This window comes from Lethenteron reissneri, chromosome 9 (genome assembly GCF_015708825.2).
Source record: "Lethenteron reissneri isolate LAM-NWPU_2019-01 chromosome 9, ASM1570882v1, whole genome shotgun sequence".
In the NCBI taxonomy this organism is placed as follows: domain Eukaryota; kingdom Metazoa; phylum Chordata; class Hyperoartia; order Petromyzontiformes; family Petromyzontidae; genus Lethenteron; species Lethenteron reissneri.
The window spans coordinates 4,355,196-4,369,170 of NC_083787.1; the positions used below are offsets into that span (position 1 = coordinate 4,355,196).

The following is a 13,975-nucleotide window of genomic DNA, read 5'->3' on the forward strand; positions in this document are numbered from 1 at the left end:
AAATGTGAACCCCTACTGAGAAAAAAATAACTTGAAGGATGTCTCAGAAGTCCTTTGAAATAACTCTTCTGCAGACATCCCCTGATACACGACTGTTCTGTGAGATTTCCAAATGGATTACTCATCTCATTACATGATGCCAATAGCACACATTGAACACATATTCTTTGGGTTTTTCAGTAAACTCACGTAGATGGTTCAAAGAAAATAACAAAAAAAACTACGACGTTTCGATCACAACACAGTGATGACGACTGTTGGTGTTGTGATCGAAACGTCGTAGTTTTTTTTGTTATTTTCTTTGAACCATCTACGTGGCTTTACCAAAAAAACCCAAAGAATATGAATTCCTGCAGTCACGAAAGCTTTAAGTCGATATTTTCAAATTGAACAGATTGGTATAAAACACCAACATGTTCAAATATTTACATTCATTTTGTCAGAGACAAACAACCGTTTCACACAATCATTGGCTACATTTACACGTAGGCTCTCACAACCAATATGATTTATAATTAGTTTTTATTTGGAGGTGGGTGGGGGGGGGGTATAATGCCAATTCTAAGTTATATCCCTTGACATCTTACAGGCAAATATGCCAAGAGATTTAGATCAATAAACCGGGATGTTGAAAAGCAATGCAAAACATTGAGAATGTTGTGCTGGAGATTACAACCAGCATCATCAGGCGTTCACAAAGCTCAGCTCTTATGCTGGAGGTGAGCTGTTGCCCACGTGACGACTTGATTTAATCGGCTGCATCCGGTGGTGGAGGGTTCAAGTCAAACATATTTATGACATAATCATATCATGATATAACCCAAAAGAAACGAATTGTGAATCGTCATCATTGGCTATCCCACACGTCTCTCACGCACATCTAACACGTTTCACCGATATTCTGTTGCTGCTGTATCTTCACGCAGTTCAGCATGACTCGTCGGAGAGCTATACAGCAACACTGCCCAAAGTTACGCAGTGGTGTGTCTGTAATGACTATTTATAGTCTTGGGTTTTTTCGGTAAAGTCACGTAGGTAAAAATAAATAATAATAAAAATAAATATTAAAATAATTGAAAAAATTATATAAATAAAATAATAAATCACGACGTTTCGGGCGCAACTCAAGCGTCCGTCATCAGGTGGGACAACCACAGCAAGAAACAATTGCTGAAGTGGGCAAAAGAGCTGCTGTAACAAAGGGCTATTATATTTCTAGATTTGAAGCTTTCGTGACTGCAAGGATTCATATTCTTAGGTTTTTTCGGTAAAGTCACGTAGGTAAAACATTACAATTAATAAAAGTAAAATAAAATAAAAATCACGACGTTTCGGAGGCAACACAAGCTTCCGTCTTCAGGTGGAACCGTCACAGCCACGACAGCTGTATCAAGTAAATGAGAGATTGCAGGAGCTACCACTCCGTTTATTTATTTTATTGTACTTTTATTAATTTTACGTGACTTTACCGAAAAAACCTAAGAACAGGGCTATTATAGGTAAGAGGGGGGGAGGAGCCAGGGAGGAGAGGTAGAGGAGGTGGGGGGGGAGTGGGCGGGACTGGGAGTGACTTTACCGAAAAAACCTCAGAGTATGAATCCTTGCAGTCACGAAAGCTTCAAATCTAGAACTATTTATAGGTTGTGGTTGGTGGAGCACCGATTGATGGGGAGACTACACTGGCGCCAATGGATCTACTCTGGTTACCCCCCTGTGAAAGTGAAATAATTGGCAGTGCGTTGCGCTTTGCTGAGACACGCGGTTGTGTGGATTCAGCAAATCTGTCGAATTACAAGAAGGGGGGGGGGGGGTAAAGGCGAAATGAGTTACGTAATATATGTTTCTTGGTTTTTAATTCGGCTTCAAAGATTACATCAAACGTAAGTGTTGCGTTCAAATGCATTTTAATGGCACGCATTAGGGCATGGCAATGCGATTCTGCACAAATCTCTCTTTACCCTCCACGAATAATGAATGTGACAGCTTATCTGTACTCTGCTGGCTTTATTAATTGTGTACATGACAGCAAATAATCAAATAATGTAAGCCCTGCGCTTTGTAAATCAGATGCAGAGTTCAGTGAATGGAAGTTGACTGCATAGCGCTTTGTGAATTAGAATAATAATTGGGTTTTTTATTTCAACATTGATTTCTCAGAGGACACGCAACGTTTTTTTTGCGTTAAAAGCCATCAATGGACCGATTATGGATCAAAGAGATGGTAAAAAGAACTACAAATATTTTTCCGAGTGGAAACCTGTCTTTACCCTGATGTGTTCCAACACGTGTATTTTGGGGCGCCACGGTGGCGAGATGTTAATTACCTCGCCTTACATGCAGGAGGTCGTGGATTCGATCGCGACCCTGACGCCTGCTGTATATTTGGAGTTTGAGTGTCTCTCTCCCCGTGATTGCGTGGATGTTTTGCTGGGTCCTCCGATTTTTTTTCCCCTCCACATTTTGTAACTTGCGTTTAGAGTTATTTTACTGCTAGAAAATGTCACGTGATAAGCCACTTTTGTTGAGCTATCATTTGTGACCATGTCGCTTATGAAGAAGAGCTATATATTGCTCAGTGGGCCTTACCTGGTAAAATAAAAAATGTGTCGTTTTCCAAATTAATGAAAAGTTGACTTTAATGGTTTATAATTTACATGAGCTCTCTTTCTTTCTCCCTGCCTATTGACATCGTATCGACTCTCAAGCAAAGTGTGCTTGGGAAGGGCAAGCGTTTCGAAACTAACCGTGGAAGAGAGGCAATGCGCCCGGCAGGCACGTCCACCGAGGAGATGGAGCGATGAGATCGGCAAGATAGATTGTGACACCCCTAGACCGTAGCAGGTGGTGACGGCTTTCGGGAGGCCTTCATCAAAGAAGTGTGGCTAGATCGTGGATGATGATGATGATGATGAATCTGTACAATATTGTAACAAAATAATTCCCATCTGCTGCTAGATGTTGCTACTAATGTTATTTACGAGGTGCCAAAGAGGTTTAGAGGTCAGAGGACTGTGCTGGCAAAACTGAGATCTGGATTCGAATCCTGTTAACCGCCGTCATTGACCGTCCTCTGACGAGCGTGACTTAATTATCACTTTGGATTTCGTGACAACGGAACTTGATAATGGAAGCGATTTGTGTGTGTGTCTCCCACCGCACGGTTGTGCCTGCTGAGTTACGGCCTGCTCCGAGTGTTCCAGTGACCGTGGCTGTTTGTCAACGCGACTGGTTAGCAAGGGTCTTAAGAGAGCCAAACGCCGCAGCGAGCGAGGTTTGGTAGGGGGGGGGGGGCTTTATTCGCTTCATACACGCACACTCGGGTACTGCACGTCTGTGATCGTTAAACATTTGGAAGTGTGAAGTGTTCAGTTGTGCCGTGGCGTATGGAGAGAAATAAAAGTTTAGACTGGAACGACGATCAGATGTTTTGTCTCTTCGCCGTCTTCTTAGAAGTCCTTTGATTCGTTTGAAAAAAAAATGAGCGTGTGATCAGGACCACCGATGCATGATTGCACAAACCTTTGGATTGGGCTCTAAAGGAACCGACTGACAGTGTTTCATGTCTAAAGATTTGGCTTGGAACAGTCGACGGAATTTTTTTTTAATGTTGATTTTTTTTCACCCTCTTTTTTAATTGATTTCAAATGAAACTCAAGGTGTGATGCGCTGCAGAGCAGAGAATGTAGGAAGGGAATAGTGTTGAACAACTTCTGAGTTCTCCTCAAATAGCCCTTTCTTTTCCATCCACTCAGAGAAACATTCATTGCATTGGCAAGCGATAAACAAAGTTTTATTCGAGTATATGTTTGCGTGTACTTATTGGTGACCGGGCTGACATCGTCAAATCGGACTTCAACTCAGGGGTCTAAGCGGTGCCAAGCTCGGTGCTGTGACCCCTGAGTCATCTGAACATCTTAGACGTCACGTAACTTTACCGTTACATTTCAATTGAAGGCAACGTTTACTATGCGAAGCAAAATAACTCTTTTGGCGAGATTTAGATCTGCTTGACTTTCAGTGAAGGCCATGGTGGTTCACGATGATTGCTCGAGCAATTAAAATGTTTATCAACCGTTGTGACTTATTCCTGCCCAATATGTGATATTACGTACCAAATCCCACATATACAACAATATGTATCTTTGCCAAATGCTTTGTAAATGCGTAATACTGTATGAGCATGTGGATATGACAGGTCTAACAGATTCGATCAGGGCTTTATTTATCACTAAATGTTCTCTGAGTGGAGTAGGCACATGTCTCGGAACAACGGCCTTCGCAAATGTGGTGTGCTGGGGTGCGGCTACGTACCGTGCGAAAGACGTTCAACACGCTTACATACAGACTGGGGTAGGCACATGACTAAGAGCCATAGTCGTGGCAAGACGTATACTGGATGTGGTGCGCTGGGAGAGGAAATATGTCCTGGCTTTCCGACCGAGACATTCCCAGCTGAACTCAAACCCTGGCTTTCAAGTAACGAGCTCTTATTCTTGGTTCTTTCGGTAAAGTCACGTAGAAAGAAAATAATAAAATAATAATAATATTGTTTTATATAAATATAAAAAATATGTTTATTATTTTATTATTTCCCTTCTACGTAGAAGGGAAATAATAAAATAATAAAATAATGTATATAAATATAATGAAAAATGTTGTTTTATATAAATATAAAACAATATTTATATTATTTTATTATTTCCCTTCTACGTGACTTTACCGAAAGAACCAAGAATATGAATCCCTGCAGTCACGAAAGCTTTAAATCAAAATTTAACGAGCTCTTGTTCCGTAACGCATTCAGCTGATTTGCTAAGTGACCCCGTTGCCTATGTCCAGAGAGGCTGTTAGCCACCATCTTGTCGGCTCAGGGTAATAACCTCCTCATTTCACAAATGCCGTTTACAATCTCTTTTAGATTATCTAAATTGTGGGTGGTTTGTGAACCAACATTTGCTGACCGATCTATCCACAGTGCGCTAGGAATGAGTGTCGAAGCAAGGCCCCTCTGTTATTTATTTTACCTTTGCAGCTCCATCTCGTGCGCCTCTTGATTGTAACAGAGAGGACGATTTAGGCAGCACGCTTCGAATGCCATAAAGAGCAGTTGTTGATTGTTCTGGGCTGCTTTTATTCGAGTTTCATTGGGTGTGCTTGCAATAAAGCGTGTTCGATGATCAAAACAGCCAATACGCAACTTGCCGCTGACTGCTGATGAGAAGGCACGCCTTGCACACCATGCTCCGATGTGCGATAGCTTTTGCAACGTCTCTGGGCGGTAATCATTAACAAGTGGGTTCTACATATGTATGCGATTTTAACCAACTTGTAGCTTGATGCTTTGCACCTCCGATTAACGCGGATGGCTACGTACGGTGCTAAAGAAGCTCAACATGCAGACATTACAGCGTGTCGTTGACTTACTGCTGTACGAAGGCCTCCGTCATGTCCACGGGGATTGTTGACCATACTTCACCACGCAGTGGTCAGTGTGTTGCTGTGTGGAGTAAGCTCAGGACTGGTTTAGATATCGCTCGCCAGCGATTTTGGTCGAGGCCAGTGCATCGGGGTTCAATGTTCACAGGTGCCATACTCCGCTACTGCGCCACCGCATCTGCAACAGGCGATAATTTATTTTTTGAGTGAAGTGAAATGCTAATAAAATTGGAATGGAATTTTTAAAGGATTTTTTTTGGGCCCTGCATAATTACATTACTTTGCACATTAAAAATGCACAATGTTTGCATGGCACATGTGTTCGCGCACACAATATTTGATGTGTGGCATGCGCCGCAGCACACGTGGACAATTTATCTTCATACGACGGAGAGCGGAGTGGCTCGTAAGGTCACCTTAGGCATTCTGCACCTCTGTCAGTGCGTCACAGCTGCTCGTATCCACGCACGAAACAAATTCCTCTCCACCCCCGGCATCCACGACAGGGCTGTGAGCTCTCTAACCGAGCCGGCTCTCATCACTTCGCGCTTTACACCTCCTGGATAAAACTCGCAGTCCATAATAGAGGGGTTTTTTTGGGGGGTTAGATCGCGTAAATATATATAAATGTGTCGTTAAAACCCGCCACCACCCGACGAGCCAACTAGTAAGGTTTGTCACGTAAACGGAACGTGCCAATTCGTCACTAGTACAGCTGCATTATTGAGCATTGTGGGGAGGGGGGGGATTAATGACCCATTAATCCCCCCGCAGAAGTGTGGTCACCACATCTACGCCTCTATATAAGGAACGAAGCAGGTGGACTTCTCCACAAATCTGGCTGTCGCCTGATGAAGCTAGTTGTAATTACTGGTGAAACGTCGTACTCAAGATTGTAAATGTTGTGGCTTGGCTCTCCAACACACCGGTGTGCTGTACTAGTACACGACACTTTACACTACACTATACACTACACTACTATACACTACACTATACACTACACACTAGTGCTATACTAGTGACGAATTGGCCACGTTCTCTTTACGTGACAACCCTTACTAGTTAGCTGTGTCGGGTGGTGGCGGGTTTTAACGACACATTTATATATTTACGCGACCTAACCCTCTATTATACCTCTGGATTGCAAGTCCAGTGCCGGCAACCATTACAACCACGGCAGCGGCCATGAACGCGTAAATTAATTGTTCCTTTCCCTATTTTATATTCGGCTTCATAATTATTTCTCGCTGTCTTTCTCTGCTTTGGGCTCTCGTTATTTCTCTCTGTCTCTTTCTCTCCAGCTGCCTCCACCAATGTAGCCTCAGCTCCCCCCCACACACACACTCGCTTGCCGCTCAAGTCAAATCCAAGATTGGTCGCTGTCGGTAAATGTCAGCCCCAAAGCGCCGGGGGCTCGCAGAGAGCCTCTCAGATCGTTTTCGAAAGTTGGGCTGGCCTTTCCGCCTCGCTCCGAAAGGCCATGACAAAACTGCAGATAAATAAATGATGCGCGCGCACAGGACTCGGGTTCGAAATCTGACGGGGCCCAAAAACCGGCACCTCTCATCTCTCGAGCGATTGGGGTTTATAGGAATTGCAACGTTCAATTGGGGACCGAGAAGATTAACTTGGCCCTCCTACCCCCCCCCCCCCTCTCGTCCCCACCGAATCTTCAGACCTGCCGCGGGCTCAACAATTTGTTCCATTATTTGTGGTTACAACAGGGCGGTGTTTTTTGTTTGTTTTGTTTCAGCCTTTGTGTCTGATATTTCAAGATAATTTGGTCGCAGATTCGCCGATTAAACATCAAATAGCAGTCTTGGTGTGTCTGAGGTCTGAGCAGGACTTACAAACGCTGGAGTGAACATGAACACATTAAAAAGCAACGCAACGCCTATGGAACACTTTCATATACATTTTAATATTTTGTAGACACTATAATGTTACCTTTGTATCTTACTGTTATTTCTCATGCTGTTGTTTGCTTTATTGTTCACCGTAGTTTAAATTGAGCTGTCCATGCAACTTCCCAACAGGAATACAAACTGACCAATCAGTAGAACCCACATGCCTGGATGGTGAGTGGTCAGCTTTACCCTGTTGGGAGGAGCTTAATGATCAATTTAGGTTGCTTCAGTGTGTTCTGTGGTCGTGGGTTGGCGTTGATCTGGGATAGAATTATGGAACCTTCCTTGCTTTTTCCACGATGTAGTTAATCGCATGGTCTTTTTTGCCGTGTGCAACCCTCTGCTACATCCCCACCCAATCTCTCATGTGAAACAGGGTTTCTGTCTCGCGTCATTCACGGTGGCATCATAAGATCATTTTATAATTTCTTATGAAAATCATATCTGTGTGCGGCGTCCTCTGTCCAAATTACAACACATCTTTTTAACCACTCTGATGACGCTAAATTAATCTCACGTCTCTTCTTGCGAAATATGTTGCAAAGAGCGTTTAATTCAACCGCCGTACAGCAGGTTCTGGAAATGTGTTCACGTAACAAAACACATCAAACTTGAAACTCTTGTATATAGCGCATGTGCTCAAAATGGTTTCGAGGATCGTGTTGTGAATATTTCAATTTGGAGGAATGTTCCACGGATTTGAAAACAAATATTTAAAAAATATATACAAAGCGCCAGGAAGTCCTGTGTTAAATCACTTTGGAGGCGGCACGCATTCATAAACGTGTCGTGGATTGGCGAGAAGTGAATGTTTTTGTTTAAGGTTACGCACACATGGCGTGTGTCGTGTTGGCGACGTGGGAGTGCGCGGGTGGCAATAAGCAAGGGAAAATGTCAATAATAACAAAATTACAGAAGTGAAATTTTTAATGAAAAATTGAAAATGCACTTCAGGGCAGTGCATGAAAAATTCAATTATTCTTTTAATTGTGACAAATTAGTTTGCTAAGAACACTGTCTAAAATCAATGGCTACTGTGACCTTTGACTATTCATTGGTAAAAAAATGGCAAATACAAATTGTCTCTATAAAACCATGCATTACCATGCCCTTCAGAAAACTACTATAGATTTTTGCTAAGGGGAGAAGATGGAAAATTGTGTAGATTTATTGACTGGTTTAACCTGCTAAACCACTGTTGAGATATGTACTCTACATTCGAAATCGTGTTTGATCCATTCTCATAATGCAAGTTTTCATTTTATGAGATTTTGAGCAATGGATTTGGCTGACATTTCAGAAGATATTAGAGACCGTTTAGAAATCGTCGCCCCCCCCCCTCCTCTGCCCCCCACCATCGTCCACAATTCACACAAATAATTCGCTTTCGTGCATCGCATTTGGACACAGCTTCTTTGAAGCTGTAAAAAAAAAAATTACATTTTTGCGGACACGTGATTACCGATTATGGCAGCAGGCATCGCCGTTGTTTTTTTTCTTTATTTTCTTGCCAAGAGCTGCTAAGCCACGCGCCCGACCACCCGCCCGCTCTCTCGTACGCTCGCTCGCGCGCGCACTCACTCGCTCGCTCGTACGCTCGTGTCGACACGTGGAACACCGCCGCCGCCACCGCCGCCACCTTTGTATTCAACGGGGGTGCATAGCTTTGTGATCCGATTATATTCAACTGCGCTTGGTACAACAGACTTCATGATATACAGAGGAACAATATACAATAAAGCAGCACCCCCCGAGCCCTCGCCGTGATGGATCTCACGCGGACCCCGTGGGGATTTAGGAAAGCCACGGCACAGACCCGATAGCTGACATATCCGTCGCTACGCGCGTCTCATCCATCCGTGTTTTGCCGGGCCACGCTAGCCGCCCTCTTGCCATATGTTTTGTCCACTGTTGTCACAAAATCAATGGCTTGTCTCACCACAGAGACGGATAGAGTCTCGTTTTGCAGCCAAGGGGAGGGAGCCACGGTGGAGCCAGACCCTTATTCTTGGCGAATATCTCTCTCTCTCTCTCCCTATCTCACGCTTGCTCTCTCCAACATTTCTCCGCTTTGCCCACTCTTTTTAACATATTCATTTCTTGTTTTCACAAACAGTTATGGTGGGTTTTTTTTGTCACTCATCAATGCTCCCCATCACCCACCCACCCACCCCCCTCCGCCTCTCCCTGTTGTGTTGTCTCTATATCTTTGGCTCCCTCGATTAATCTCTCGTGTTATTATCTCTGGAGGTCACAATGGGTTGAGAAACGGAAAAAAAATACGTGCGATTTCAATGTGTGACTTGCCTGCAGGGCATGTCACCCAGTTCGTTTGTACCAAACAAAGACAAAGATTCCCCGTATAGCCTCTGTATGCTGTTGGGGCAAGTGCTGTTAGCGAGTACCTATGAAGGCCGGAATGGCACACGAATGGGTGGGTGACCTGCACCCCTCCCGGCCGCCTTTGTCTCCCCGATGACTATGTTTACACACCTCACCAGGTACTCTTTTTTAGGCTAAGTCGACCTAGGGCAGGTCTAGGACCGGTTCAGATCCTCATCACTGGTGTTGGCCGTGAGCGGGAATCAAACTCGGGGCACTGAATGAAAAGCGCAGTGCGCTAATCGCTACACTACCGCTCACACACACACACACGAAGAGGTGTCAGGACAAAACTTAAATTTCTCTTGTTAATCTCGTCACCTTAAAATAACACTAATGGTAAAATAACAGTACGATAATTAATAAAAAATGAAATTAGCAATGTTCTGTGACAATTCGTAATGTATCTTAGAAGGTGAACTATATTAAAACATCAATTGCACTGTTGACACTGCAGCGTATCGACTTGTGCCTCCAATTATATGTGCAGGGTTACAGTGGATTTTTTTTCTAATTTAAAAAAATAATGCTACGATCATCAGATCGTCATTTCATCATTCCAACCATTCTCAATCTGCTGTTGGATGAAGGCCTCCCCTTACGCTGACACCACCGTCAGCATTTCTCTGCAGCTTGCACTCCGCACTTTTCCATCTCCACGTGGTTTCTCTTTTTTTGCCCAATTCTCCATCAATGCTCACGTTATTTAGCCGTCATGAATGTGCTAAAGAATTATGGCCCATGTACTTTTCCATCCTCGTGTGTGGTGTGACGTTTCGGACTTTGCTGTCTAATTTCTCCGCATGTCCCCTCTGCGTTATCTTCACGGACTTTCACTTTGTCGCTGGGGGAAAAAAATTAAATGTACACTGTGATGTTGTCTGTAATGATGGTGACGGTGATGATGGCAATAGTGGTGGTGGCGATGAATATATGGAATCGATGTCACATCCTTAGAATTCTGTTTGTGGCAACAGAGTCTTTTTTTTACACGTAAGCTTTCGCGACCACAGGTATTCGTACTAAATGTTTTTTTGGGTGAGATCGCGTAAATATTAATGTGTCATTAACCCACCATCACCCGACACGTGGCCAATTCGTAAGGTTTGTCACCTGAACAATACGATGTGCTGAATAGCGAATTGGCATGCTTTGTTCACGTGACCAACCTTACTAATTGGCTGTGTCGGGTGGAATGTATGCACGTTGAACTTCTTTCGCACCGTACGTATCCAATCGTGCTAATCAGAGGGTGGTGGTGGGTGAACGACACAGTTATATTTACGCGAGCCAACCCCAAAAACCGGTATTATGAATTATGGCACGGAGACCTTTGAGTGGCTATGCCCCGAAATTAGGAATTGCCCAATCCTTCTCCATATTGCTAACCGCTGCATGTTAAGCCTGATGGGGTGGAGGGGTGCACGCTGTGGTGGCGCTGGCCACAAGCAAATCACATGCTTAGGGCCTCGAGCAGGCTCAATGACCCTCGGGTTCACAAGAAATGTATCGGTGGAAAAAATATAAACTTGGATTCAGATATACGAAGAAGCGTAAAAAGCCGGTCAAATTAAATATTAACGACTGAATACCTCTCCTCTCTATATTGTGTGCAGCAGCTCTCTTGTCTCGTCTCACTCCATCTCCGTCTCTTGTGCACATCTCTCTCATTTCACTTAATTTCTGTCTCATCTGTATCTCGTCTCAGATCTCATTACACGCCTATCTTTTTCCACATTTCTCAAAGCTCCGCCACATTGTCTCCCTTGTCTATATCTCCTTTATCATTGAACTAGGCGATTATAAATTGAAGAGGTGGATGGCCCTGAAAAAAGTAATTTCTCTGTAGCCGCCTTCCCCCAATGAGCCGACACTGTATGTTGAACTTCGTTTGCACCGTACGTAGCCAACCCTGCTAATCGGAGCCATGGGGGAAGTACACCACACTAAAGACAAAAAAAAGCAGTTCTGAAGAAATTCGCTTGTCAATTTAGACGATTCAAAAGCGCACGGCTCCAGTGGCTTCGAACGGAAGAACATTCTGGACGGCCACAGAAGCGCACCTGACTCGTCATGCCAACTGCGGGGTGGACGGGCGGGTGGCGGGGGAGCATGGAGAGTCGTCAGGTGGCCCCAGAGTGTGAGCGAGAAAGAGACCACGTGGCGCCGTGTCCGTGCCGGGGGGCCCTCCGCTTGTCGGAGAGTGGCAGCGCCTGGACACGTTGGTGACTTGGCCGCTCCGCTCTCTGAGGCTCGAGCACCGGGAGCTTGCTGCCACACAGGAAGTACACCCTCAGCATGCGGTGCGGTGCCACCTGCAATGGTATAGGAGCCGGGGAAACGCGCGCGCGTGTTTGTCGATGTGCACGCACGGTGACCCTTCGGTCGAAATCCACCGCTACCGGTCGAGGGCCTCTCCCCATGCGGTGCGGGTGGCGGGGGACGGAGGGGTTACGTGACCGTACTTCGCCACGCTGGTCAGTGCGGTTTTGTGAAGGAGGGGAGGCACAGACGTGGGAGCATTAGAAGCACAGTACAACATTGGAGTTTGCTGCACTGCCCTCTTCTTGCACGCAACGTAGCACAGCCGTGGAGCTGCCCGTGACAACCTGGCGTGCTTGCTGGTCACCCATCCTAGGACTATCTAGGCCCAAGCCTTGCTTATCCTGTGAGTGATTTGCGCATAATATGTATTACGTTTGTTGAACTTCCGTTGGATCGTGCGTAGCCAACCGTGATCATCGGATGTGCGGGGCAGGGACAACAAACTAACCACAAAAAGCAGTTCTATAGAAATCAGTTTCCAATCTAGTATTTAAAAGTGCATAGCTCCAGTGGCTTCCTAATATCGGAAAGAATAGCGGATGGCTGCAGAAGCGCATCTGAAAGCGCTCTGCGGTGGATCGACCTGTGTTCGATGGTTGGCCAAAAGCTGCTGCTGCTGCTGCTCCGAGGATGATCGGAGTTTTGCGCGATGGTTTACAAATACACCCAATCAAACTCTGATAAAAGTAGCCGATACAAATCAACCGCCGCTCTTTATTATTTTCGACGCATGCCGTCTAATCCGAAGCGCCCGCTCTGCAAAATCAAGCGCACATTAGAATTTGCGTGTCATCCTTGCGCAGGGGCCATGCTAATCTTCTCTGTATCGTTCCAATTTTAGTATATGTACTGCCGGATCAAGTACTTTAGAGGGAGTTTCAATAGCTAAATAAATAACCAAGAGGCCACTTTAGCTCTCAGTCCGAGTCCACTGTGGATTGATTGGTCAGCAAATGAGGTTCACATTACACCCACAATTAAATACACTAAGAGAGCTTGTTAACAGCATCTGTGAAACGACACTTTATTACCTTTGGCCAACAAAATGGCGAGTAAAAGCCCCTCAAATGCAGCCGATGTCGTAACTTAGCAAATCCGCTGAATGCTTGAAGGAACAAGAGCTCGTTACGCACGAGGGTTCTAGATTTGAAGCTTTCGTGACTGCAAGGATTCATACTCTTAAGTCACGTAGGTAAAAATAAATAATAAAAGTAAAAATAATAGAAATAATAATAGAAATAAAATTCGAAATCACGACGTTTCGGAGGCAACGCAAGTCTCCGTCATCAGGTGGGACCGTCACAGCCAGATTTACTGTATCAAGCGAGGCCCCGAAACGTCATGATTTATTATTTTATTTCTATGATTATTTATATTATTTTCACTTTTATTATTTATTTTTACCTACGTGACTTTACCGAAAAAACCTAAGAGTACGCACGAGAGTTGTTCCGTTAAACCCAGGGTTTAATATCAGCTGGTGTGTGTGTGCCCAGGTCAGGGACCCAGACAATATGTCCGCACCTGGCACACCACATCCAGAATAGCTCTTGCCATGCCTCTGTGTCTATCAGTCACGTGACTGCTCCTGTGACATTTTACGTAAGCAATTAATTTCTGCCTTCGAAGCACGTTAAGTTATAGGGTGAGTTGACACGAATCTGAATTTAAACTCACATTTTGGTAACCACAATCACATTTCTCTTCCGAGTATGCCTGTCCCCAGCCGTCTGAGAATGATTCAGAAACACCGCTGGCATCACTGGCTGTTTTAAAAAGTAAAAAAAAAACTAACTTTAAACGGGACGGGGTAAATATCTAAGCATGTCAACGATTGACGCTGCTGTCAAATGTCCTGCATATATTCACTGCACTGCCTTCCACCGCCTTCCATCAGCTCTCTTTAATCCTCTGCTTTGCCTTTT

At 44.6% G+C, this 13,975-nt stretch overlaps 1 protein-coding gene and 1 non-coding gene across 2 annotated transcripts in view; both read right to left on the reverse strand.

The window, feature by feature from the left end:
• Window positions 1–1,713: 1,713 nt before the first annotated feature.
• LOC133340327 (uncharacterized) overlaps window positions 1,714–13,975 on the reverse strand; it is a 74,533-nt gene continuing 62,271 nt past the window's right edge. The window contains exon 5 of the mRNA XM_061548467.1: window positions 1,714–1,781. Coding sequence (XP_061404451.1) covers window positions 1,773–1,781 — 9 coding nt within the window. The 3' untranslated portion in view covers window positions 1,714–1,772. The remainder of the gene's footprint in view (window positions 1,782–13,975) is intronic.
• Window positions 12,810–12,915, reverse strand: LOC133340506 (U6 spliceosomal RNA). Its single transcript, XR_009754907.1, has one exon. It is a non-coding gene; the product is annotated as a U6 spliceosomal RNA (small nuclear RNA).